The sequence below is a fragment of the Myotis myotis genome, unplaced genomic scaffold, assembly GCF_014108235.1.
Source record: "Myotis myotis isolate mMyoMyo1 unplaced genomic scaffold, mMyoMyo1.p scaffold_m19_p_3, whole genome shotgun sequence".
Classification (NCBI taxonomy): domain Eukaryota; kingdom Metazoa; phylum Chordata; class Mammalia; order Chiroptera; family Vespertilionidae; genus Myotis; species Myotis myotis.
Genome location: NW_023416335.1, coordinates 137,318,356 through 137,345,933, shown reverse-complemented (window position 1 = coordinate 137,345,933; position 27,578 = coordinate 137,318,356). Strand labels below are relative to the sequence as shown.

General features: G+C 37.0%; 1 protein-coding gene across 1 annotated transcript in view; it reads left to right on the top strand.

Annotated features, from left to right (window-relative positions):
* PTPRQ (protein tyrosine phosphatase receptor type Q) overlaps positions 1-27,578 on the top strand; it is a 246,130-nt gene that overhangs the window by 104,669 nt on the left and 113,883 nt on the right. Inside the window, exons 28-34 of the mRNA XM_036300643.1 lie at positions 535-680; positions 5,034-5,202; positions 6,698-6,988; positions 7,250-7,525; positions 7,899-8,050; positions 11,293-11,434; positions 13,061-13,330. Of these exons, the coding sequence (XP_036156536.1) occupies positions 535-680; positions 5,034-5,202; positions 6,698-6,988; positions 7,250-7,525; positions 7,899-8,050; positions 11,293-11,434; positions 13,061-13,330 (1,446 nt within the window). The remainder of the gene's footprint in view (positions 1-534; positions 681-5,033; positions 5,203-6,697; positions 6,989-7,249; positions 7,526-7,898; positions 8,051-11,292; positions 11,435-13,060; positions 13,331-27,578) is intronic.

Here is a 27,578-nt window from a genome sequence, read left to right as displayed (position 1 = left end):
TTCCTATCTGTATTATGGAAACAATATAGTACCTACTTCACAAGGTTCTATGAGGATTTAATGAATCTATATTTGTAAATGCACTCAGAACAGAACTGGACACTTAGTAAACATTTTATGTGTTTGTTAAATGAGACAAAATAAAATGCACAAAGTCAGCTCTCTACCATTATCCTCTATTATTCGATTTAAAAATTCTAAGTTAGAATTTCATATTATATATTCTATATTGGAAACTCATTACAATGTTGTTTTTAAATCCAGGGCAGTAGGCATGCTTCAGAACTAAGATAGTGTTTTATGTTTAAGAATCAGTCTTTCCTCTGCTTGGATATTGCTATAGTGTTAGAGGGATTTCCCATTGAGCCTCATGGATTTCATTTCTGACTTGTAATTAGATGGTATTCCAACTTAAGTTGTTTGGTTTTTTTTGAAAATCAGTTAGCACTTATCAAAGGCAAGTAAAATTTAGAACATTTCAGACATTATTTGGAGCCACAAGTTCAGTTTTCTGTTCAATTGCTTTTTTTATAGCACCGAGTGATCCCCCAAAAGATGTTCATTATGAAAATATCAGTTCTTCATCAATAATTCTCTTTTGGAAGCCACCTTCAAAACCTAATGGGGTTATACAATATTATTCTGTTTATTACAGAAATACTTCTGGTACTTTTGTGCAGGTAAGACCTGAGTTTTCTCCTAGTTCTTTATTTACATCCTTCAATTGATGATGGTATAGACTCGGCATGGTAGAAAAAATAATTTATCTTACATTGATAATTATCTATAGTCATTTTATAAAGCTCCCATTGACAGAAAAATATGGTGGAGAAATGTCAGATATTTTTTAATTTCTCTATGTATGTGTACACGCACACGTTTCTATATTAGCTTCAAAGGTATTATCAGCAATGAAGCTGCCACCTATTTAAAACTCTGTATAAAAATATGGCCCTAATTCCACTCCTCTAAGAAGTGTTCTCTAAAGAGTTGATGGTTTCATTTACCCTCAATTATTTCTCAACTAAGACAAATTTTCTTTTGTTTGTATACAATATAAATACCTCTCATGTTTGGATATGTTTGTGTGTTTTTTATTTTTAAAAACTGTTTTCAATTGTTAGCTAGAATAGTAATAACTATTATTACTATTATCCGATATAATGAAAACTAGAAATGTGGTTAACTTGAGGAATGCAAGGTACTAGACTCACACACTTTGCATATGGACACTTTCTAAGATATGAATGATAATATGAAAATAGCTAAAATGCATTTCATGTAGAAAATATTTTTTCAGCAGAATTTATCTTTCTAAACTAAATATTTTGCAGAACTAATATGTATTAAAAGAATAAAATTGGACTTGTGACTGGATCAGGATTGAGGAAAGATGGGCTATGGTATGGAAAACACTAATTTAGGAAATATCCTGCTTTTACTGATAGACACCATGGACTGCATGTTGGTTGTGACTCTGGCCGTTCTTATTTCTCTGTATCATTTTGAGCAGGAGAAGAGAGATAAGTCTTAGACATTCCAGGTTGCCTGATCCCATCTGTGACTGACGCCCCAGGCTTAGTTACTAGAGTGAGTCCAATGAGCAGCAATCTCTGGGCTACAGTATGACTTGCTGCAATGCATCTGCAGTAACGTTTATGCTAATGAATGGGGTCAGAGCAGAACTTAGCAAGCTGTCTCAGCACTAACCCAGCAGTGAGTAAAAGAAAGTCCAGAGGTTGGTTTGGTTTTACATTCCGTTCTAGGCCTGCTAAGAAAGGGGTAAGAGGGAGGATCCCTCTTTTTGCTATACCTCTTTGTTCTGCTCTGTTTGGGGAAGAGATATGGGATTAGCATATAATTTATTAATGCTTTCTAACTGTAATGTTGTTTATACATTTAGCAATGTCATATGTCACAGAGATGATTGGAACTGCAGATTTTTCTTTTTTCACAAATTGCCAAAAATTTGCTAAGTGGTGTCAATAATTCTGAATCTTACCAAAGCGTTTGCTTCTGTACAATTTACTTGATGGCTTATTCATGATTTTAATTTGGTTCTCTTTGTCTGTGTCTAAATAATCAAGTGTAAACATCAAACTCTGGTTTCAACATGATCTTCCGAGCCTCCTTATTCAAACCTGGGTATATAAAACAATCTCATTTGCAATTTATCTATCTTAGACAATGTAATATTTTATTAAATAATCTTGAGAATGCTTTTAAGTTTGACAGCTGCAAGAGGGCAAAAGCTAATGATGTTAAACATTTCACATATTTTTGAAGTTCATCTGTGCTTTCATTTCCACCTACAGTTAATGTTAAATATAGCATCAAAATCTTCACTCCCTGAGTTTCTATTTTGGATTGGCAGAATAGAAGAAATCCTCAAAATCAAAATTATGTAATGGGATAAGTGTATAACTTATTTTCTTCCCCATGCTTTTCCTTCTCCTTCCCACCGAGATTTGTAGAATTATCTCATGCATGGCACATCATATTCTGATTCCCAGTCCTGGTATCTCATACTTGTCTTAGGCTCCCTTATGCTGTAACAAACAGCCTGAAGAAAAGGGTCATGTGACACTTATCTTTCCATCTCCCAAAGTCCTCTGTACTGTGTCATGCATAGGTTTAATACTCAATAAATAGTTTAATTGAGCCCGGCTGGTGTGGCTCAGTAGTTGAACATCTATGCAGGAACCAAGAATTCACAGGATGCATTCCAAGTCAGGGCACATGCCCGGGTTTCAGCCTGGATCTCCAGTTAGGAAGCTTGCAGGAAGCAGCTGATTGATGATGATGCGCTCTCATGGATGTTTCTACACTGAGTGGCCAGATTATTATGACCACCCCATCAGTACTTCATTGACACTTCCAAAAATACGGAATATTGAAAAGTTCCTAAGCAAATACTCTCAAGGTTTTATTATTATTATTTGCATAACTAATTCACTTCATTGTACTGATGGGGTGGTCATAATAATCTGGCCAGTCATAATAATCTGGCCACTCAGTATAACTCTCTATCCATCTCCCTACCTCTTTCTCTAAAAATCAATAAAAACATATTTTAAAAAAACAGTATCTTCCATCCCTGTCTGTCCCCTTATAAAATATATTTTTAATTGAAAGGAATAAATTATTTTAATAGACCACCATTATTTTCAGTACTTAGTGATACTTTGGAGCACTTGAGTTTGTAGTGATCTTTCCTTCTTATTCTGGGGAAGTTAGTCGCTCTACTACTACTTGACAATCCCCATTCTGCTCTCAATTGTTGCAAATTGTGTTTTATAAAGTGTATTAATGCTTCTGCACTTTAATTTCTATCCACTCATGGCATGTCTCCTCAGTATGCCTGACATTGTCTCAGTATATTGTAAAGTGCAATATAAATACTAGGTGATTAATCAAATTTGAAAAGTTTTTGCTAAATACCTTCTGACTATATTTCTATACACAAAATAGTAAACCTTAATTAGATCATTTGAATCATAAGATTTTTTCCCCAAAAATAAATAAAGGAATGAAATAATTTAGATAATTGGTTTAATTCTAAATTTGTTATGTCTTTATATGTTTATGCATGTCTACGCACACTCAGTATAAATAACTTCTGGCTGATTCAAAATAATTTGTGACTTAATTGTCATCAAGGTCATATAATAGGTAATCAGAATAAATTCTATTATAAAGAAAAATTAAAAGTTACACCAGAAAACTATGTTAACATTTTACATGGTACTTTATATAAGCTTGTTATTCTGTGTGTGAAGTAGGTGTGTTGGAAAATATTGAAATTCACAAATCATATTTTGTGTGAGATTGTTACATTAATTTAATTTGTCTGCTCCTAAATAAATCACCACAAAATTGAAATAGACCTTCTATTACACTCATTCTTCTCTTCTTCCCCAAATATTGGCAAAGGAACCTCAAAAACTTGCTGAATTTAATTTGTTGATACGGTGTAAAATCATCCTAACTATGAATTTTAGTCAAATTGATTATTCAATGTTATTAAGTTAAATTACCTAATTGCCATTTGTTGTTTTTTGTTATGTGCGGACATGGTTTTAATTGCTTGATCTGCTTCATATCATCTAATCCCCAAAGCTCTCTGTGAAGTAGAAATGGTTATTCCCATTTTATAGTTGAGGAAGAAGGCGCTGTGAGCTTAGGTGATGTTCCCAGAGCTATCCTGCCAGAATGAAGACAGGTTTATAGAACTCTATGTAAGGGCTTTGTGTAGATTGGAATGATTTAGATTTCTCTATGTAGATGAACATATTACAAATTGATTCATACTAATTGCCAAATGTTTTTTTTTGTTAAAAGTCTGTTTTCCTCTATTTTAAAATTTATTTTCTTTGTGTGTTTTGTGTTTAATATTTGCTTGAGAGAAAATGATCATATAAATTTCCCAATAATTTAAACAATGCCTTGGGACCAATATAACTAGGAGTCAGGCCAGAAATTTATAAAATTTCTTACTCTGCATATAAGAGAGTGTATCTAACTGCCCTCCTCCCCTCCCCAGGATTATAGAGAACAAGAAGACTCATTAAAGATGAATAACTATATTTAATTAGTTAATAGAAAGAGATGAATACTTTCATAATTCCTTCTTCTTTAATAGGAAGGAAAAATTAAAAATATATTATACTCTCAAATTTTAAAATATATCATTAACATTTTGAAAAATATTTGAATGTTTCATAAGAAAACTAACACTGTTAGCAAAGATGTAGCATTTTTCAGTTGGTCATTGGACCTTCTTCATTGCTAAGAGTTTTGTCCTCTTCGCTGTTCTATATATTGATTTTGTAATAAAAACTACCATAGATTCCTCTTTTAGTACAAACATATTTCCAGTTTAATTATTGCAATAAAATGTCCTATGTTGATTTTCCTCAAAGATTAACATATTAAAATACTGAGGCAACCAATTCATGAATAAATATTTTTGAAATGTTCATGTATACTAAAACTATATTCTGAACAATTAAAACAATATGTTTATTTTTCAGAATGTTACACTCCATGAAGTCACCAATGACTTTGACAATATGACCGTATCTGCAATAATAGATAAACTGGCAATATTCAGCTACTATACATTTTGGGTAACAGCAAGTACTTCAGTTGGAAATGGGAATAAAAGCAGTGACATAGTTCAAGTATACACAGATCAAGACAGTATGTAAATGAAAAGTATTTATTAATATTTAATAGGATTAACTTAAAACTTTATAATTATTTCACAACCTTCTATTTGTATGTATTTGTAGTAAGACCGACATTTTATTTAGGCACATTTAACTAGTCATTATAAAAGTTTGAAAATGCATTTAACATAGCTATAAAACTATTACAATAATAATAGCCTTTCTCTTCATATAAACTGCTACCATTTATTCATGAAAACTGTGTTGCTGTTATTGCTTCAAAGGATGTCACAGCCATTCGGTTTGGCCATGAAAGACCGTTGTACACATGGATGGGTTTTCTAATAGCTACTATGCTTACCATTTGCATTAGGAAATACACTTTTTTCTCTAGCAGCTATTTCATTTCAGTCTTTTAATCCATATAGGACTCTATGCAGCATTTTTGTTTGTTTTGTATTTGTGACTAATATGCCCAGAATAACTTTTTTAACCCCAGAAGTTTCTTGTATGCAGCTTCTGCAGAATCTTGTTTGTGCTAACTATAATGACGGAAACTATCAATGTTTTTTAGGTTTCAGCTTTGGGAATATGATCATTGCCTATTTCTTCTTATGGTTGTAACTTTTATTCATTTTAATATTATTTTACATTAGTTGCAGGTTTGCAGCATAGTGGTTAGACAATCATATATTTTACGAAGTATTCTTCCTGATATTTCCAGTACCCATCTGGCACTATACATAGTGATTATAATACTATTGACTATATTCCCTCTGTTGTACTTTGCATCCCTGTGACTATTTTGTAACTACCAACTTGTATTTGCTAATCCCTCCAACTGGTCCCCCAATCCCACCTCGTCCACTTTTATTTAAAGACTAGTCTCATATTGAGAAATGGCATTGACCTCTACTGCTGAGAGTAAAATTCCATGTTTATCATCTGAAGATTGTAAGTTGACAGACTGTATATATGAGGAGTGAATGCTTTCCTTGTTGGAACAATCTTTAAATAGTTCACAAGTTAACCAGCAGAATAAGATAAGGTAAAATATATGGAGATATTTGTTTACACAGACTTTAACAAAAGTGTTTTAATGCAATATGTGGTCAATATTATTTCAGGCATTTTTTAGAAACAAAAATATTTTATAGCTAATTACATTATTGCAATATTTAAATATATATATATATATATATATATATACACATACACACGCATACATGCATATCTACACACTCATAATCTCCATATTGTAAGAAAGAAAAGCCAAGAGAATATTATAGAAAAATAATTCTCACATATAATAGATGTGTGAGATGACAGGACTTATTTTGAATGATTTTTAATATTATTTAGAAGATATTTTATAATAGGTGATATTTACTGTATCTGCATTTAAACAATTTAAGAACTGATGATGCAATAGATGCCATTTTAACAATTATCCTCAGTTTGTGAATTTAGTTAACATTATTTAGGGTTACTGATAATTTTTATATTTTGCACACTACCTGTCATAGTACCTGAAGGGCCTGTTGGAAACCTGACTTATGAGTCCATTTCGTCAACTGCAATAAATGTAAGCTGGGGCCCACCACCTCAACCCAACGGTCTAGTCTTCTACTATGTCTCTCTGAGCTTACAGCAGACTCCTCGCCACGTAAGACCACCTCTAGTTACGTATGAGACAAGCATGTATTTTGATAATCTGGAAAAATACACTGATTATATATTAAAAATCACTCCATCAACCGAAAAGGGATTTTCTGATACCTATACTGCCCAGCTACACATCAAAACTGAAGAAGATGGTAGGCTGGATCCTTTTATTGTCTATTAAGCAGATTGTGTTTTTTAAAATTTATATTTCTTTCTGACAGAAAACATTATTTTTATAATTATATAGATTATTTGTCCTCAAGTAACTAGCCTTTTGATGAACACAATAAGCTCTAAGTTTCTTAAAATTTAAATAATTAGATGCTAATAAAATGAAGCCCCATTATTATTAAAGCCTTTTTAAAATGCTAATTCACTTTGGTTTCATTTAATATTCTTTTTTTCTTTTATAGTCCCAGAAACTTCACCAATAATCAACACTTTTAAAAACCTTTCCTCTACCTCAGTTCTCTTATCATGGGATCCCCCAGTAAAACCAAATGGTGCCATAATAAGTTATGATTTAACTTTACAAGGACCAAATGAAAGCTATTCTTTCATTACTTCTGATAACTATATAATATTGGAAGAGCTCTCACCATTTACACTATATAGTATTTTTGCTGCTGCAAGAACTGTAAAGGGACTCGGTCCTTCCAGTGTTCTTTTCTTTTACACAGACGAGTCAGGTAAGCTGGATTGCCTATTTCTTCCAATGCTTCACTGTTGCAGCACTTGCTCTCTCTTTTGAAAGGAACCGCATGGAAATGAGAGGATATTTGATTGTCTATTTGTAACAGGTTTACAACTATTCATCCACTTCGCTTAACTTTCATTCTTTTTTCTTCTTTTCCTCGGGCTTCAGAACGAAGTGTTCTGTTTAAAGCTGCTTTGGAACTACTGAGTTCCAAAAACATCATTGTTTATGCTATTGGTTTCTGAAATTAAAATATGATCATTTTGTAAGTCTTTCTTAACTAGTGTCTTCAGGAAGCTATAGTCACAATGATATTTTCATGTTAAAAATCACGAATATAAGTTTTATAATGTGTTTTCCTACAGTGCCTTTAGCACCTCCTCAAAATTTGACTTTAATCAACTACACTTCAGATTCTGTGTGGCTGCAGTGGAGCCCAAGTCCCGTGCCAGGCGGTATTGTTAAAGTATATAGTTTTAAAATTCATGAACATGAAACTGATACTATATTTTATAAGGTAGGTTGATTATGACAGTATATTTTTATTTAAAAAATTCAGAACGTGAATGAAACTTTTGGCATGCAGGGAGAAAATGGATTGCTTTAAACAAAACAAGGGCCATCTTTCAAGAAACATTTTTAGTTCCCTGCAGTTGAAGGATGCTTACGGAAAACACAGAAAATACTTGCCAAATATGCAAGCTGAAGAGTTCATAGAATGATTTACTTAGAATTTCTAACTTCTACATGTCTACATTTTAAGAAATAATTGCACCATTTTGTGAGTGCTGGAAAGTACATAGTAAAATATTTTTCAGACTAAAAACTGTTATTATCTTAAATGTAATATATTTCTATTTGTTGTTAGAATGAAGTGCCAAGTTAATGGTTTTAACCTTTTCTAAAAAGTGTTTTTACTGGACTTCTGGTAATCTTCCCTGATAGCATATAATCCTACACTAATTGGTATTTTAAGATGTTTCATTATCTTTTACTTGCAACACTAATTAGTTTGCAACACTAAACACTCGTTCCCTCCTCCATTTTTAGGTCTCAGAATCAATGAAAACTAGCCAAAGAACTGATGTAACAAAAAGACTGAAATATACTTCTATGATTTCTAGCATTTAATTGCCAAAATATGTTATAATACATGACATTTATTTTTTTTAAAGTGTTCTTTTTTTCCCAAAGGCAAATTGAAGCACTGGTATGCTTTTATTTAGTTATAGCAAGAAAAGTATAAAAAATCTGCAGTAAACATTGTTGTTATATGCATTTCAATTTATTGCTGATGGTAAATCATTTTTATAGTGTATGTAGCTTACAAAGGGGATAGTAAAAATCAAAATCTGTGATTAAGATTATATCATAAGAAACAAATAACTTTCTGGAAATCAATGTATTACTTCAAAATCTGAAAGGCTGAGTAGAATTTGAATTATATTTAGTACTCCTTAAATGTGGACTCTCTTTCCCAAAAGTGTGAAATTATATTAATGACATAAAGTCTCTAGCCCTCTAATATCTATCTCTTTTCTAATCTTAACATTTTCCAACTTTTAATTTGCTTTGGCTATAGGGGTCACTGGCAAATAGATATTATAAGGGGAAAAAATGAATCATTTTCTTAATGTTATCTTGTTTGTGGGATAATGTGTATATGTGTTGGAGCATGGGTGTCATTGTGCAATCTTTTCTTCTCAGAACAGTGATCTCCAGCATCGACGCCATTGCTTTTAAGAGTTACTGCTCTGCGTTAGACAAGTTGTTTAACCTCTTATGACTCAGTTTCTTTAAGTGCCAAATGGGAGTTATAAAGATACATACCTTAAAAAGTGAGGGTTAGAAGGAAGAATCTATAAAAAGCACTTAGGACTATCCTTGGCATGTGATAAATGTGTTAGCTATTATTGTTATTATACATAGTTATACAAAGAACAAAATATCCATCCAGCAATGTAATAGCTCTAAGTATAACATGACATTATGTCATAATCTTACTATGAAAATAAGTTGTATTCTAAGATTTTTAGACATTCTGTTCTCTCAATATGAATACTACCATTAACATTCCACTGTCAGCAAAATATAATCTTTATACCATAAAGTATTAATTATATAATTTTGGGGTGGAGAACATAGTTTTTCTTTAAAATCTACTACTTTTAGTTCCTCTTTTTACATCTATTTTCTCTTCCATCAATTCTCATGATCTTGTTTTCTTTCAATGTACTCTCATGCCACCTTTTTCTTTTTCTGACATCTAATTTACTGTATCTAGTTCCCTCCCACTGTTTTGTTTTCTCTATTTTCCTATTTTTCTTTCTATGTTTTCATCCACCCCTATGCCGCAACAGTATCAGTTTCTCTTATTTTTCTATTTTTATTTTTTTGAGTTATATGTGGGTTCATGGAAGTAGAGTACTCCAGAGCCACTCCAAATGTCTGCCATGCCAGTCACTCCAGAGTGGTTCCCACGGGGATCAAGAAGATCCGGGTCTGCAGATAATTCAGGCCTGTCCTGTATCCTGAAATCGTTTATTTAGTGAAAAGTTCTATTAAAAGATGTTCGGCAATACTCCTCACTTAGGTCTTCTTACTGCTATTCTTGTGTCAACCTGTTTACTATCCACTCTCACACTTTCATTGTCAACTCTTGAGTTCAGGCACTTCTCTGGGTACCAGCCTTTCTAACCAAAATCAAAATTTACCTACACTGTGTTTAATTTTTTCTTAGTAGCAATTGTTTGTAGATTTCTCTAATTAATATTAAAATTCCTTGATGACAGGGGCCATGCCTTATATGTTCTTTAATATGCTGGTTATCTGACAGTATGCTTTGTAAATAGTAAGTGTGAAAAAATGAAAGGAAATAGTGTAATGTAGTGAGTTCAAGGACTTGCCGGAGACTAATTTAAAATATGATTCTAAGTACCCAAGAATTAGTAATCTTGCTAAATTTATGTTACTGAAATATTTAATAAATAAGTCAAAGTGTTTTATATTTTGGGTCAGATATAATGCAATATTCTTAAAGTTATACCACAAAGGATATTGTCTTTTTCTTTACTTAACTACTCTCTTGGTTAGGATAACTATCTTTGAATGAAAATTTCATACTCAGTGGTAAAATTTTCTATGAGAAAACATTTTCTTTCTTGGGCGCCTGTGCTGTTTTTTTTCCTTATCTCTTTTTCCTAAAGTTCTGTCAAATAGGAAATGTAGGAGTTGTCTAGGAAAACTCATAATATAAGCTTCATAGGAGCAGATATTTGTTTATTCACTGCTGTATTCCCTTGCTTAGCATATAGTAGATGATGAATTAATTTACTTAAACAGAATATTATTGGATATTTAAAATGAATTTAGATGAATTCAAGAAAAATCAAGTATCTCTGACCACCTGTAAAATGGATTTAAATTGAGGACTTTAATTTTGGTATATTTAAAGAAAGTAATTAGGATGTAATTCCAAGTAAGAATCTGGGAGGCAAAATGAAAACAAAATAATCTAGTCTTTTAAGAAATGTCAATAATGAGATTCTTCATGCTGAATGTCCAGTTTATCCTTGCATTATCAGCTTTCCACTCCCTGCGCCACACAAACATTTAATATTTTCTCTTTTAATTAAAATATCCATGCTTATTAAATCATAGGTTAAACATGGCATAACTTTGATGTGTTGAAATATGTCTTCCAGTTACAAACACATTTTTGATGATGCATTGTGATTAATTTATTTTCCTGCTTTTCAGAATATTTCAGGCTTTCAAACTGAAGCCAAGCTTATTGGACTGGAGCCAGTCAGCACCTACTCTATCAGCATCTCTGCCTTCACCAAAGTGGGAAATGGCAATCAATTTAGTAATGTACTAAAATTCACAACCCAAGAATCAGGTTAGACGCAGCATTTTGAATCACCTAAGATATTTCATTTGTATTTAACCCTTTCCCCTTCCCTTTTTCAGTCTATGTGATAAAGTATTATTTAATAGTTCACTCAAACAGAAGTTGAATTTTAATTCTTTAAAACTAGGCTGGGTCTTGTCTGCTGTCAAATACATGTGTTCATATGCATATATTCACACTTTTGTTTTCTTTTTAAACTGAGGAAATTTTAACAAAAGACTAGTTTAGGAACAAAGTAGGATCTATATATCTGTAAAAAGTACTTAATTCCTAAGACCACAGCATTCTGAACCCTGCTTGGTTAAATAATAGGACATTTTCAACTTTAAGAGTTATAACATCAGCTGGTTATTCATAGTTTTTAGCTTCAGTCAGTGAAATAGATGTTCACAAAATTCAGTTTTGTACATTAACTTTAAGCAAGTTATCAACTGCCTCTTGTTAACATATTTTATGACTATATTGTGATATGGTTTTGAACAAAAAGAAGCAAATAATTAATGATATTTAATTGCTGGAACCTTGGATTAGATGTGAAATTGTCTTTTCTTTAATGTTAAATTTCACTCATTCTGTAAGTATTCTCCTGTAGTTCTGATGCTTGTATCTTCCAGAGGAAGACAAATGGGTGTGTAAAGACATAAATTTGGATCAGGGGAGAGAACTGTAAACAAGTCAAATTTACTTGAATATTCTTTCAATAACTGTGATTTTCATAATGACAGCTAGTTGGTTCCTTTCACTACTTGTTTGCAATCTATTAACTAACTGTATTCTAATTTTCCTTGTAGCATCCTCTTTTTACTATAATAGGATAAGCTATGCTGACATTAGGGGTCGTCAGGTAATTCAACATTTCCATGGGAACTAACCAGTCTCTCTAGCCTGCCAGTCACTGTGGTGGGCTGGGTATTTATTGCTCTTTAACTATGTCTACCATAAATAGAGTACTTCTGAAAAAAACGGGGTCACTTCCAAGTGAATTCAGAGAAGTTCTAGGGGAACGTGGATGTAATTAAAAACTAGGACTGATTTAAATCTTCCCTTCAACGATTTTTATAAATGTACTGAAGAATCAGGCCTTCACAATTCTTCCAAGGAGGCCATCTCAATATAAAAGCACCCCCCCATCCAAAAATGGTTACATGTCTGCTGGTACTGTTAGGCCCAGATGTGCCATATCAGGGAGGCACCCTGTATCTTTGTTTTGCACAAAAAAGTTTTCATAATAAAGTATTGCTAAGAGTTCTCCTTCCTGATTAAGAAATAAAGGAGCAGGTTTCAGTGGCTGCCTGAACTTGAAACTATGCAGTTGCCTCTGACTATGCAGTTTTGAGGATGTGATTGCGGCTTTGGCCTAGGAAAATATTAAGTGAATGGTTTAGTATTGTAAGGATTAACAAGAGAGCCGAGAAAATAGACCAACTGCCATTTGTTTCAGCTAAAAGGGGGTCATATGTAAAAAAGGGAACTTTTTGAACACAAATTGAACCGTTGATATGTTAAATTTTTATTCTGCCGCTACTAGATATGATTTTATTTAGCAGTCACATAATTAAATGATGTATCTTCTACATGTGTATAAATTTTAACTTTAGGCATTTATCTCTTAAGTTCCAGATGTTGTACAGAACATACAGTGTGAGGCAACTAGCTGGCAGTCCGCTTTAGTGAGGTGGGACCCACCCCGAAAGGCAAATGGAGTGATTACACATTATATGATAACAGTTGAGAGGAATTCTACAAAAGTCTCACCCCAAGATCACATGTATATGTTCATGAAACTTCTTGCCAATACCTCATATGTCTTTAAAATAAGAGCTTCAACCTCAGCGGGCGAAGGCGATGAAAGTACTTGCAATATCAGCACGCTGCCTGAAACAGGTAACTAATCTGAAACAGGTAATTTACCTGAAAGAGATAACTAATCTGAAGCAGGTAACTATTCATGGATTATGTCATACATTTGTCAATATCATTATAATCTTCATAGCATGTTTATCTAAAGATATAAAAGAAACATTGAAAAGTGCAAAACATACTTGTTTATCACATGTGTTAGCAGAGCACCAGGTATGTTGTATATTGACTCCTCTTTACAACACTGGGAGATCAAAACGGGAAAAAGGAGAGAAAATCTGTTTTACTGTGTCTCTACAAATATCTGTTTCTTACTATCCAAACTCCAAACTTACTAAGTTATGCTTTATTATAATTTAAAATAGGGAATGAATTTGTAATTTTTTGTATTTCTTAATTTATTTTATGGAATTCTAGAATCTTCTCTGACTTCCATGGCTGCAGTGTCAGACTCACTTTCATATGATTCCTTCCCTATGCCAGACTTTTTTCTTTGTATTATTTGACTAAAAGTAATCCAGGTCACTAAGGTCTGGCCTACAAAGGAAACTCATTCTTTCTAACAGTGGTCCATCCTATGTCATGATCTCCTTCATCCTCCAAGTTCTCCAACATGGAACAGATGCATATAGATGAAAACCTGATTTCTTCTTGGTAACACCACTTCCTTGGAGGTCTTCCTTAGTGGAGACTGTGGGTATTGGCATAATTATTTACCTTTGGCACATCCAGATCCTTCATCTTGGAAACATCTTTTAACCCTTCCCTTTTTTTGAAATCAGTGTCACCCAGTTTTACTTCACTTTTCTCCCTTGAGGCTATAAACTGAAGAACTTCAAGGTACGGAGTACCTTCTCTCTGACTTCAGCATTCGATCAGCATTCTTTCCTTCTCATCCTTCAAATGAGACATGTCTTCAGACGCCTTTGTTCTCCCTGTTCAGCTGCAACGGATGCATTTCAACACCTTTTTCTTGATCCTTAGATCTCAAACCATGTAATTGAGACTCATCTTCCAGGAGATTCCCAAATCTGAGAGGATCCCCCTGTTTGTTTTTACCAGATCCTGGCTGATGAGTAATGCCAGGGAAAAAAAAATAGTTCTACCTTGTTCAGCTATACACTCACCTTCTTGAAGTCTTCCTGTGTACACTCCATCAATTTTCCATAGGAAATTTCTGCTCCCGTTCTGACTATATTCTACTCACACCATTATCCATATTTGATATTATCACTCATTTTACTAGTAATATAAAATATATTGATTTGCTCTCCTTAAAATTTTACCCATATCTTCATTTATACTCTCCAGATATTCTCTCAGCAATGTCATTGCCTTCTTATTTTCAGGAATCTAGCTGCTCATTTTTGTTCCAATCTCATGTCTCCCCTAGAACATTATTTAATCAATTTAGTCTCTTCTGCTTTTTATCCCTCCTCCCCTCTTGTGCATGCTTGCACACCTCCGCTCTCTCCCCCCTCTCTCTTTCTTTCTCTCTTTATCTCTATCTCTATCTATCCCTCTGTCTCTCTTGCACACACACACACACACACACACACACACACAGTTAGAAAATTTCAACTGAGGACTAGGTTGATATTCATATTCAAAATGAAATTTATGTTGGATGAATTCTTCTCTTTCTCAGTTTTCTATGCCTGTTATTTATAACTAGAAGCCCGGTGCACAAAAATTTGTGCACCTGGGGGGGGAGGACGGTCCCTCAGCCCTGCCTGTGCCCTCTTGCAGTCTGGGACCCCTTGGGGAATGACCACCTGCTGGCTTAGGCCTGCTCCCCAGGGGATTGGGCCTAAGATGGCAATCAGACATCCCTCTGGCAGCCCGGCAGCCTTCGGGGGATGTTCACTTGCCAGGGGGGAGCAGACCTAAGCTGCAGTCAGACATCCTTAGGGCTGCTGAGGAGGCAGGAGAGGCTCCCACCACCACCACTATACTGGCAGTCATCAGCCTGGCTTGTGGCTGAGCAGAGCTCCCCCTGTGGGAGTGCACTGACCACCAGGGGGCAGCTCCTGCATTGAGCATCTGCTCCCTGGTGGTCAGTGTGTGTCATAGTGACCAGTCATTCCCAGTCTTTCTGTTGCATATTAACCTTTTACTATATAGGATAGAGGCCTGGTGCACAGATGGGGGCCGGCTGGTTTGCCCTGAAGGGTGTCCCGGATAAGGGTGGGTGTCCCGCTTGGGTGCCTGGCCAGCCTGAGTGAGGGGCTGATGGCTATTTGCAGCTGGTCACACTCCCTTCAGGGTGGGGGTCCCCACTGGGGTGCCTGGCCAGCCTGGGTGAGGGGCTGATGGCTGTTTGCAGCTGATCATACCCTCTTCAGGATGGGGGTTTCCACTGGAGTGCCTGGCCTGTCTGGGAGAGGGACTGTGGGCCATTTTCAGGCAGGCCAGCGACTGAAGCTCCTAGCTTCTCCTTTTTTTTTTTTTTTTTTTTTTTTTAATTCTGGGATTTATTTACCTTCTATAATTAAAACTTCATTGCTGTCACTGGAGTTGAGAGCCGGCTCCAGCACTGAGACCACGGCCTGCTGAAAGCAGATATCTGGGGTTTGTTTAGCTTCTATAATTGAAACTTTGTTGCTTTCGAAGCTTATAGCCGGGCTGTGGCAGGCGGGGAACCTTGGCTTCCTCCGTCACTGGAGCAAGCAAGCCTCCTGCTCGCTTCAGCTGCCGGCCGCCATCTTGGTTGGTGGTCAATTTGCATATCACCCTGATTAGCCAGTGGGAAGCATAGCAAAGGTGTGGTTAATTACCTTGACTCCAATATGCAATTTTGAGGATTTATGTGTTGACAGTTGAAGTTTATTATCTGAAGGATAAAAATTAAATGTGTAGATGTGGTTATCTGAAGTATAGAGGTGATAATGAAAAGCACAATGTGTACTAGTCGGAGATGGCCCAGAACACGCCCAATGTTTTACTTTTCCCGGTATTCATCACCAGTTAGAATCTGGCTTCTGTCTAGCTTTCCATCCGTATGTCCCTCTATTACATCTCTTCATAAAGCTGATGCCTCTAGGCAAACTTTATGGACTAGTCACTGCTTACATTCTCTTCTTTAAACATGCTCACCACTTTTTACCATCAGATTGCTTTGCCTTCTTATATTGTCCTTCTCCCTTTCTATGTCACAAAAAATTGTATTAATTCTTAAAAGTCCAGTTTAAATGTGTTTTCTAAATCTTCAATTATATGCGAAGCTTTAAGACTACATATTTCTGGACTTCACCCCAGACTTGCTAAATCATAGCCTCAAAAGGTAAAGCCCACGAATCTGTACTTTTAAGCATCTCTCCAGGTGCTTAAAAGTAGCTGATGTTCTGTACATTTTGGAAAGTAGTGGAGCAGATTACTAAGGAACTTGATGGCAGGTGATATGTAACAGTGAGAACAGGCAAACAGTGTCAGAGAAGTCCAAAAAGGGGTGACAGGTGCTTCCCCTGTGGGTGGGAGGCAGATCATTGCTATGCACAGTCCGGGAGAAGAAAATATGTTCAAATCCAGGCAGGTGGTCTGCATCGGGGTGGTCTAGCACCAGGTAAAACAGTCTTTTTTTCTGTCTTTTTTTTATTGCTTAAAGTATTACAAAGAGTATTACTTATGTCTCCTTCTTTTTCCCCCCCTTGACATTCCCCCGGCCTCATTTGGACAGGGGCTGAGTTTTAGAAAATGGTGAAACAAGAGGACAATATTTCTGAGATAAATGAGAAGCTCAGGATTCCGAAAACAAAGTAGACGACTCGTTATTACTGGGTCCACTGGAACACAAGGTGACTGCTTAGCCACAGGAATGAAACAGAAGTTCAGTTAGTAAAACTGATACACATAAGCAAATTGCAATACGCACTTGATGGAGAGACATCTGAACTTAAGGTTCAGGTCTTTTCAAAAATAATTTTAATTAAAGATTTGAATTGCATCTTAACTCAGGATTAAAAGACATCATGAGTGGAGGTTGCAGGAATTCTTAATAAATTAATTAGGCAAATATTAGACATATTGTACAACGTACTATGTTGTTCCTTGCTACTAAAGACATATGGCTCTCAGAATTTGGTCTTCTGACGCCCTGCATCAGAATATACACCTCTGAGGGCCTACTCCAGACCTATGAAATCAGAATTTGGAAATTAAGACTCACGGATCTTCATTTAAGCAAGATATGTGGGTAAAACAGTGCTGAAGTTTGAGAACCTCTCTATTTCACTGTAACTCTTTGTTTCTGGGGACTGTGTCTTATTTGTCTTCATTTTACTCACAGTTCCTAACTGAGAGCCTTGGGCATTATAAGGCACTCATGTATGTAGTAGAAAGAAATTAGTTTTCTTATGAAATTCATAATTTTTCATAAGGTTTTAACTCCAGAGCAATATATTATTTCCAAATAACCATGTATTTTCTCCCAGGCAAATACAATATCTATTTTTTTAATTAAGAAGAGTCATTCATATGAAACAAGAATTAATTGCTGCTTCAAAAAATATTTATTTTTTTCATCTTTAAAATGACGATTTTGGTCTAGTTTGTAATTATAATTATTAGGGAAATAATTTGCTTTTATCTGGATTCACATGAATTGTTTGTTAATGGGATAGATGTTAGTAAAACTGGAGATTCATTGTTCAGAATGGAAACAGTTATATAGCTGTTACAAACTTGTAATTTATGGTGGTCTAAGATTAGTCACAGTGTATAGTCAGCTCTGAGTCACCGGCTCTGTGCTTATTTTTGACATAAAGTAAAGTCAAATTTGACTCACTCTCTCACTGCCTACTGTTTGACCTTAGCATTCCTTTCAGGGTTTTTGGGATATTTTCCTCAGTGTAAACTTGGTCATATCTGAGCACAGTTAAAAATGCATCATGGTCATTGAATTTATGAGGAGATTAGTATTTGTGGTCTAAACTGGTTCCATTGTCACAGTCAAACATGTTGGAATAGGGCAAGTATAAATGAAGGCCCCTAAACTTAGTACTTTTAACATAATTTTACATCACAGTATATCAGATGTACCAATAAAAATATTATAGCAAGTTCATGTGTCTATAAGACTTAACTTTTAGAATCTCAAATTAGTTCAAAATGCATGCACTGATCCATATCATGTTCAAATCTAAGTAAACGTCATGATTTAATACTGAATTTTAAAAACTCAGTAGTTTTTCCTGGAAGACAACTTTAGAGTTGTATTTATTCAAAAAGCTTCCAAGTTCAGTAATTTAGAATCAAAAACGAAAAATAAGCTATATCCTTCAGCTGCCCACCATTTAATAGAGGAAAAGTAAACTATACAGTTTAATGTTTAATAGTATTCTTTTCTGTATTGATTTATTAGTTTTTTGTCCAATAGGGGATATCAGGTACCTGTAGGGATGCACTGGAAGTCCACTGAGCTTGCAATTATATTAATGGACTCTTATATAAAAAAAGAAAAAGCTCATACAGCCCATTGTTATCCTTTAAAAAAGTGTATTTGTTATTCAGATTCCTATTTTGTAGACCTTTCTGAGCAAGGCAGAGCCTACTGGGAAAACTGTAATTATGACTAAATCTAATCTCCATTTATAAGCTTGTTAAAAAAATATTTATGTCATTTATAAGAATTCATACCATTCTTAAGTACCCTTTAATAGATTGAATGTAGGTGGTAAAAGTGTCTCTCAGGAGGATTGCAAATCATTGTACTAATTCAAAAGTTCACTTTTCCTTTTGTCTGCCTCCCCCTGACTTGCTTTTCTCACCTAGTTCCTTGGTTGAGATGAGAAGTCAAACATGGAGGAAAATTTCATGATCCTGTTTGTTCTTAAGCAAATGAATTGACACATTCTACTTACCAGTCAGTAATTGCTAAAAGCACAAAAGCCATTAGAGTGCCTGTCACAGATGAAAGAGAAACAGCTATTAGCATTGCTACTCTAATTGAAATTCAAGGGTTTTACAAAGTATATTTCACACAGACTTAATTTTTAAACATAATACTTTTCTTAAGAATGAACATCAGGCCGAAACCGGTTTGGCTCAGTGGATAGAGCGTCGGCCTGTGGACTGAAGGGTCCCGGGTTCGATTCCGGTCAAGGGCATGTACCTTGGTTGCGGGCATATCCCCAGTGGGAGATGTGCAGGAGGCAGCTGATCGATGTTTCTCTCTCATCGATGTTTCTAACTCTCTATCTCTCTCTCTTCCTCTCTGTAAAAAATCAATAAAATATATTAAAAAAAAAAAAAAAAAAAAAAAGAATGAACATCAGATGAAAAGTATCTTTTTCCCTTTTATTTTATTACTAGAGGGGTGTCTGGGAACCATCGGGGGATGACCACCTGCTGGTTTAGGCCCGCTCCTTGGGGGATTGGGCCTAAGCTGGCAATCAGACATCCCTCTGGTAGCCCGCGAGCCCTCGAGGGATGTCCATTTGCCAGTGGAGAGCAGGCCTAAGCTGCAGTCGGACATTCTTAGCGCTGCTGTGGAGGTGGGAGAGGATCCTGCCACTACTGCTGTACTGGCAGCCATCAGCCTGGCTTGTGGCTGAGCAGAGCTCCCCCTGTGGGAGCGCACTGACCACCGGGGGGCAGCTCCTGCATTGAGTGTCTGCCCCCTGGTGGTCAGTGTGTGTCATAGTGACCAGTCATTCCCAGTCGTTTTGCTGTTAGGGTCAGTTTGCATATTACCCTTTTATTATATAGGATAGAGGCCTGGTGCATGGGTAGGGGCTGGGTGGTTTGCCCTGAAGGGTGTCCTGTATCAGGGTGGGGGTCCCGCTTGGGTGCCTGGGCAGCCTGGGTGAGGGGCTGATGGCTGTTTTCAGGCTGGCCACACCACCTTAAAGGTTGGGGGGTCCCCACTGGGGTGCCTGGCCAGTCTGGGTGAAGGGCTGAGGGCCATTTTCAGGCTGGCCAAGTCTCCCCAGTGACAGAAGCTCCCAGCCTCTCCTTTTTTGGGGGATTTATTTACCTTCTATAATTGAAACTTTGTAGCCTGGAGTGGAGCTCAGAGCCGGCCAGGTCTTGGCTTCCTCCATTGCCAGGGGCAACCCAAGGCTCAAGCTCAGTGGCCACGGCCGGCTAAAAGCAGGTATCTGGGGTTTATTTACCTTTTATAATTGAACGTTTGTTGCTTTTGGAGCTTAGGCCGGCCATGGCAGGCGGGGAACCTTGGCTTCCTCCATCACTGGAGCAAGCAAGCCTCCTGCTTGTTCCAGCTCCGTGGCTGCTATCTTTGTTGGCAGTTAATTTGCATATCTCACTGATTAGCCAATGGGAGGCATAGCGATGGTATGGTCAATTACCATGTTTGTGTATTATTAGGTAAGATTATTTTTTCATTACCACTTATTCCCTATATCAGTGATGGTGAACCTATGACATGCGTGTCAGAGGTGACACACGAACTCATTTTTTTGGTTGATTTTTCTTTGTTAAATGGCATTTAAATATATAAAATAAATTTCAAAAATATAAGTCTTTGTTTTACTATGGTTGCAAATATCAAAAAATTTCTGTATGTGACACGGCACCAGAGTTAAGTTAGGGTTTTTCAAAATGCTGACACGCTGAGCTCAAAAGGTTCTCCATCACTGCCCTATATACTCTTTTCCGTCTCCACTTCCCCCTCCCCCCAAGTCACTACACTATTGTCCATGCCTATGAGTTCTTTCTCTCTCTTTTTTCTGTTTTGCTTAATCTCCTCACCCCATTCCCTACCACCAGAGCTATCTGCTCTCTGTCTATGAGTTTGTCTCTATTTTTCTTGTGAGTTCACTTTGTTCACTGGATTCCACATATGAGTGAAATCATATGGTACTTGTCTTCCTCTGACTGGTTTATTTCATTTAGCATAATGTTCTCCAGGTACATTCATGCAGTCCATAAGGGCATAATTTTCTTCCTTTTTCTGGCTGCATAGTATCCCTTGGTGTAAATATACCAGAGCTGTTTTATCCACTCATCTACTGATCGATACTTGGGCTACTTCAAAATCTTGGATATTGTAAATAATGCTGCAATGAACATAAGGGTGCATATATTCTTTTGAATTAGTGTTATGGGTTTCTTTGGATAAATTCCCAGAAGTGGAATTGCTCAGTCATAAGGCATTTCCATTTTCAATATTTTGAGGTAACTCCATACTACTGCACCAATCTGCATTCCCACCAATAGTACACAAGGGTTCCCTTTTCTCCACATCCTCGCCAGCATTTGTTGTTTATAGATTTATTGATGGTAACCATTCTGACAGGTGTGAGGAGATATCTCATTGTGGTTTTAATTTGCATTTCTCTGATGATTAGTGAGGTTGAGCATCTTTTCATATGTTTATTGGCCATCTGTATGTCTTCTTTGGAGAAGTATCCTTTACACTTGTAGAGTGGTGGACATCTGACAATGTATACTTACTGCTTACTATGTGAAGACTCTACTGAGTCTTGAATGGCACTGGTGATCTCTGTGCTGCATGACCAAACAACTCCACCATTATTACAAAGATATGTCCAATAAATATAAAGCAGTTAAATACAAAACTATAGAAATATGTTAGTCAGTTGTGTAAATTAGAGATCTAATCAAATAGGAATTCAGGGGAAATAGATTTTATTGAAGAATGTAATGAAGTGAAATAAGAATTGGATGTTGCTCTTTGGTAGCTTCAGAATTGCCTTACAGAAGAAACTTAGACTCAGAAACCTAATTGGAAGAAATGATATGTTCTTGAACTTTGAATTTCATAGGCAGTTATGCTTCATCTTTAGATCATCTGATATACATCAATAAAATAGCCACGTGTTCTAAATTTTTTTTTGGTCCTTTAACATGCTGTGAGAAATGTCAACTATGCATCTCAAAGAACATTCTTATTTTTATTTGAGCTCTTTTAGAAGGTGGGGTTAGGGAGATCTGAAGATTATGGGTATGCTAATGCACTCAGAGTAAACCACCCTGTGGCACCATCATTATTGATGAAAACAGTTAAATTAATAGAGGAGAGTAAATAGGATCCCAAGGTACAGCAAGAGGCAACACTGGAATAAAAGAATGCAATACAAGGGTCAAGCTGAGTTGGAATTCTGACTATAGTAGAGGGCATTGTATTGGGAAGAGTGTAAGAAGGGAGGTAGGCCTCACTCTGGTCTTAGTTTTGTATGTAATTGCAGCAGAAGTTTGAATATAATATCATGGAAAATTGGACATTCTACTAAATTTAGAGTAAGAAATAATATACGTAACTCAAAAATTAGTGATTCTTTTTTACCATTTTCCTCAAACACTGTAGTAATCTCTTCAGACAGAAAATGCTTTGTTCATTTCATATTTACAAAGCCTTTCAAGTCACAAAAATTAAATTCCATAGTCATTTCAGTGGCCCATAAAATTCTTTACAAATCAGCATTCTCTTTGCTAGTTAAATATACATCTTCTTCTTCATCTTTTGAAGTTTATCCTCACAGGCCATGTCTTCAAAAAGGATCTGACTTATTTATGATTGAACTTCCTTCTAGCTAGAATTTTCTATCCCTTTTCTTGCTCTACTCTTCTATACATGTGCCATGTGTGTGGATCTGCACTCATTACAGTGCACACTCATGAAGATAGGACTTCTTTGTGTGGTTCACACTTATTTCCAGTATCTATAAGAGTGTTTGGCATACAGTGGTGCTCAATAAATATTTTATGAATCAATCAATGAATATATAGGCCTTGAAGAGTGATCAGTACAATATGTATACTTTGGGTACCTTAAGTAGAAACTTTCAGCCACAAAATGATTTTTATACAATTATGTGATAAAATATCTAAGAAAGGCATGTCTTATGGGGTACTTTTTTAACTGAATGTTTTTTTTGAGATTGTTGTAGATTCACATCCTATCTAATAAAAGAGAAACATGGTAATTAGTGTACAACCGCTACACTTCCCATTAGCTAATCAGTGAGATATGCAAATTAACTGCCAGCCAAGATGGCGGCCGACAGCCAGGCAGCTGGAAGCAAACATGAGGCTTGCTTGCTTCAGTGATGGAGGACTCCAAAGTTCCCCGCTGCCTTGCCGGCCTCTGAGCTTGCAGTTTGAAACATTATAACAAATATAGAAGCTAAACAAAACCCCAGAAACCAGCTTTCAGCCGGCTGGGATCTCAGAGCTGGAGTTGATACAGTGTTTCGATTATAGAACCTAAACAAACCAGATACCTGCTTTCAGCAGCAGAGGCCTCAGAGCTGGAGCCAGAGCTAAAGCTGGCCCAGAATTAAAAAAAAAAGAAAAAAGGGAGCAGTTGGGAGCTTCAGTCACCCACCAGCCTGAAAACAGCCCTCAGCCCCTCACCCAGACTGGCCAGGCACCCCAGTGGGGACCCCCACCCTGATCCAGTTCACCCTTAAGGGCAAACCAGCCGGCCCCCACCCGTGCACCAGGCCTCTATCCTATATAGTAAAAGGGTAATATGCCTCCCAGCACCGGGATCAGTGTGATAGGAGTCAGCGCCCAACCCCCCTGATTGCCCTGCGGCTTTGTGTGTGACAGGGGGCAGGGCCACAACCTCCCTATCAGCCCTGCTCTGTTCGTGACAGCGAAAGGTGCCCTGCTCTGTGCCTGTTAGGGGGGAGCTCACCAACCCCCTGATCGCCCTGCAGCTCTGTGTGTGACAGGGTGCGGCGCCCCAACCCCCTGATCGGCCCTGCTCTGTGTGTGACAGGGTAGAGCCATAACCTCCCCATCGGCCCTGCCCTGAGTGTGACAGTGGCAGCGCCCCAACCCCCTGATCAGCCCTGCTCTGAGGGTGATAGAGGGTGACGCCCCAACCCCCTGGCCACGGGCCCTTCTCTGTGTGTGACAGGGGGAAGCGCCTCAACCCCCTGATCGACCCTGCTCTGTGAGTGACAGGGTGTGGAGCCCCAACCCCCCTGATGGGCCCTGCTCTGTGCATGACACGGGGCAGTGCCCCAATCCCCTGATTGGCCCTGCTCTGTGCATGACAGGAGGTGGCGCCGCAACCTCACCATCGACCCTGCCTTGAGTGTGACAGGGGGACGGTGCCCCAACCCCCCAATTGGCCCTACCCTGAGCGTGACTGAGGGTGGCATCGCAACCTCCTGATCCACCCTGCTCTGTGCATGACAGGGGACAGCGCCCCAACTCCTCAATCAGCCCTGCTCTGAGCCCGACCAGGGGCTGCACCTAGGGATTGGGCCTGCCCTCTGCCACCCGGGAGCAGGCCTAAGCCAGCAGGTTGTTATCTCAGGAGTGGTCCCAGACTGCGAGAGGGCACAGGCCGGGTTGAGCGACCCCCTTTTCCCCCCCCGCCCCCGAGTGCACAAATTTTTGTGCACCGGGCCTCTAGTGCAGTTATAAGAAACAATACAGAAAAATCCTGTGTTCTCTTTATCCAGTTCATTTCAATAGTAATATCTTGCAAAGCTTTAGTACAATATCACAAACAGAATGTTTATACAGATGCAATCAAAATAGAGAATATTCTCATGAGAATAATTCCTCATGTTGCCTTTTTATGGCCACACATAATTCATGCCCACCCTCCTAGCACTTCCCCTTATCTTAACTCCCTGACAACCAGCGATTTGTTCTCCTTTTTCCATAATTTTGTCATTTTAAGAATGTTATATAAAAAGTAGTAAAGGAATGTACAGTACATCATAAGGAATATAGTCAATAATTTTATAATAGCAATGTATTGAGCCAGGTGGGTATGTGAAATATTAGAGGAACACTTTGTACAGTATATGAGTTTCTAACCACTATGCTGTACATATGATAGAAAACAATATTGATTATAAACAGTTATTGAAAAATAAAATAAAAATTAAAAATAAAATAATAAAAAGCACTTTAGACACAGTGGTTACTACTGTGAAGAGGATTTGAGAGAAATTAGAATTTTATAGTTTTGTTTGCTGGATGTGTTTTAGAGTAAATTTCTATGGTTTCCCAATAAAAATAATTAGCAATTGGTAGATCTTGGCAGTTACACACAAGGCTGTGAGGCAGAGATTCCCTGCCAACCAGATATTTCAATTCTCTCAATTTCAGTTTTCCCACATACTCTCCCTCAAATAGGGATAACAGTACTTACCTTATATGGGTCTCATAGGTTTTATTTTTTCTCCTGTGTATGGTGTCTGATTTAGTAGCTATCAATTTTAAAAAAATAATTTTATGTAAATGTTTTTGGCATTGATTGACATGTTCATGTGATTTTCTTCTCTAATTGTTAACATCATGGATTATAGTGATTGATTTTCTAATATTAAACAAGCCTTTGGTCTCTGGAATCAACCACACTTGATCATGGTGTGCTTGTTTTCATATATTATTGATTTCTATTTGCTAATATTTTGTAAGGGTTTTTACATCTGTATTCATGAGGAATATTGGTCTGTAGTGCTGTGGGTTTATTTTTCACTTTGTCTAGTTTTGATAAATTAAAACTAGCTTCATAATATGATTATCTTCTAATTTCTGGAAGAGATTGTGTATGCTTGGTGTTAATTAATTCTTCTTTAAACATTTGATAGAGTTCTCTAGTGGCACCATCTGGGCCAGGGCATCTCTATTTCGTGGATATTTAAAATTATGTTTAAGTGTTCTCAGGAGCCAAAATTGAAGCTGAAATGTGATGTCAAACCAATTGCAAAAAGTGGTACTTCTAAATAATCCATTTGTTTAAAAGGAAGTCTCAAGAGAAATATAGTAACCTAAAATGTATTGAAATGATATGAAATGAAAATACAATATATCAAAATGTGTGAAATATAGTTAACATATTGAATAGAGGAAAATCTATAGTGCTCAATGCATAAATTGGAAAAGAAGAAACAACTCAGATCAATAATTTGTTTTCCCACTCATCCACTAGAGCAGCCGTGGGCAAACTATGGCCCGCGGTCCGAATCCGGCCCGTTTGAAATGAATAAAACTAAAAAAAAAAAAAGACTGTACCCTTTTATGTAATGATGTTTACTTTGAATTTATATTGGTTCACACAAACACTCCATCCATGCTTTTGTTCCGGCCCTCCGGTCCAGTTTAAGAACCCATTGTGGCCCTCGAGTCAAAAAGTTTGCCCACCCCTGCACTAGAGTCTAGAAAAAGAAAAGGAAGATAAGTCCAAAACATGCTGAAGGAATAGAATAAGAAAAATAAGTACAGAAACAAATTAAATGAAAACAGAATACAATAGGAAAAACCAGTGAAATAAAGAGCTGGTTCTTGAAATAAATAAAATTGACAAACCTGTAGCAAGCCTGGCAAAAAAAAAAAAAAAAAAGAGAGAGAGAGAGAGAAGACATAAATTGTCAACATTTAGGAATGAAACCACTACAGACATAAAAAAATAATAAGGGAACCATGCCAACAACTTACATACATAAATTGTATTCCTTGAATGAAAGGAACTCATATCTCAAAAAACATACCTACCACAGCTTACCTAATATGAAATGGATCATTTGAATAGCCCTGAAACTATTAAGGTCATTACATTTGTAATGCTTTCCTTTGTTACAACTCTGGTAGGGAAAGGGCAGTCACTTCTTCATTGCTGTCCTATGGAGATAGAAATCCAAGTTCCTCACTCAGCCTCCTGACACCCAGGGGAGGATGCTGGATGGGCATGGAAAAGAGGCTGCCCCTAGGTCTCCATTCAGGAGGCCTCCGGACCCTGGCTTCATTACTGCTCCCCACATGTCCTCCATTAACATGATAGAGGGGTCTATTGACATCTGGAAAGGGTAAAATCCCTGGCTCCCTATGTTTCATTCTCTGCCCTCCTCCTATCAAGGATGGTTGGGGTGCTTCATTACTGCCTATAGACGGCAGAACCCTACATTCCCCATTTGACCCTTGTTGTCATGGGAGGGGATGAGATCACAGTTTTTCTCTGTGGTACTGGGGTAGAGCTGTTACTGCCTAAAGGTTTTCTATCTTGTAAGGCTTTCTGTTTGATTTTGATTTTGGTTTTTTGCTAGAGAGAGAGGCCATTATTAGGGCTTTTTTGGCAGCTGAGATGGTTGACATTTCCAGAGTGCTGTCTTCTAGGATATATGAATCAAAAAGAAAACCCAGGTCACTCACTACTCTGTTGTTCCTTGGGTCTTGAGTTTCCTCATTGCTCTGCCTTCTTCTCACCACCTTTCAGCGTGTTCTTATGTTTGTTTCATATTTAATGCCCAAAGTTGTACGTCATGGGAGGAATAGGGAGGATGCATCTAGACCAGTGATGGCAAACCTATGACACGCGTGT